Raw genomic sequence first — 1,119 nt, 5'->3', positions numbered from 1 at the left:
CAAAATTTTCAAGGAAATGAACAACTATTTCACAAAAAAACTTATTATAACACTAAGTGTCTCAGTTTTTCATACTTAAATCGCAGACCAAGATATGGGTTTACTAAATTACTTTTCAAATATGAATTCAGTATTAGCAATAGTTTATAGTTAACTTTTCTCTTATACTGACACATTTTTCTTACGAAATGTTATACCCTTATAAAGGTATGACTAATTTTCACAAGGAAAAGATAAATCATAGAGAAAATTACTCTAAAGCAATTGAAATACAATAATAGGCAAGTTCCTTCCTGCTAAAAGGGAAAATACAGGACAAGAGAACTCAAAAACCTTCTTCATATTTTAGTAGACCTATCTCATGAATAGCATAATAATGTTGGCATATTTGATGGGTGTGCTATATTTAGAAGCAAGTGCAACTGGATATTGGATAATATGACTGTCATTACATAAGATATGCATCCAAGTTAGTTATATCTATTTCTTGTGTTTATCACTTCCGTGTTCCTACTAAGCATGACTAGTGGATTTCCTGAGGGAAAATGATCATCGCATTTGTTGTGATGAAGGAAAGAGGAAATCGACCTTTTTATCATGTTGCCAATCAATAGTATGTCCCCAACAAACTGCCTGCCGGTTTCCAGAGTGATCTCCATACTGAAGCATATGACCTGGCCAAGGTGAACATTTGTCATGCCATGCATTGGTGCACCTAACACACCGCCGAGATGGAGTCTTTTTGCAAATGAAACAAGCCTGTTCTGACAAAATAGAGAGAGAAATTACTTTACCCTCCGAGAAAAAAAAACTAATAGGTTCCTTTATTGTCTGTTATCCCCAACCATCATAAGATGAATTTCATTTTTTGCAATATAAATTTTGAGTTTGAAAAAGATAAATATAAGCCATAAAGACACAAATAATTCGATTAATAGCAAGCATTGTTAGAATGTTCATGTTTGTGTTTCACAATTGTAGAGTATGGACATAGTCAGCATGAAAGCACTAAGCTTAAAACTAGTGACCAGTGTCATTTTAATATGAACATGCATTTAAGCCTTTTGCATGCACAAAACGTCAAGTAGCTGGGCTCTTAAAAATTATGTTAGGGCATTT

General features: G+C 33.4%; 1 protein-coding gene across 1 annotated transcript in view; it reads right to left on the bottom strand.

Moving 5' to 3' along the window:
- Positions 1-1,119, bottom strand: part of LOC109840527 (histone-lysine N-methyltransferase ASHR3) — an 11,241-nt gene that overhangs the window by 6,575 nt on the left and 3,547 nt on the right. The window contains exon 3 of the mRNA XM_020409195.1: positions 589-759. Within this exon, the coding sequence (XP_020264784.1) occupies positions 589-759 (171 nt within the window). The remainder of the gene's footprint in view (positions 1-588; positions 760-1,119) is intronic.

Source organism: Asparagus officinalis, chromosome 5, assembly GCF_001876935.1.
Source record: "Asparagus officinalis chromosome 5, Aspof.V1, whole genome shotgun sequence".
Taxonomy (NCBI): domain Eukaryota; kingdom Viridiplantae; phylum Streptophyta; class Magnoliopsida; order Asparagales; family Asparagaceae; genus Asparagus; species Asparagus officinalis.
This window is presented reverse-complemented; position numbering and strand designations above follow the sequence as displayed.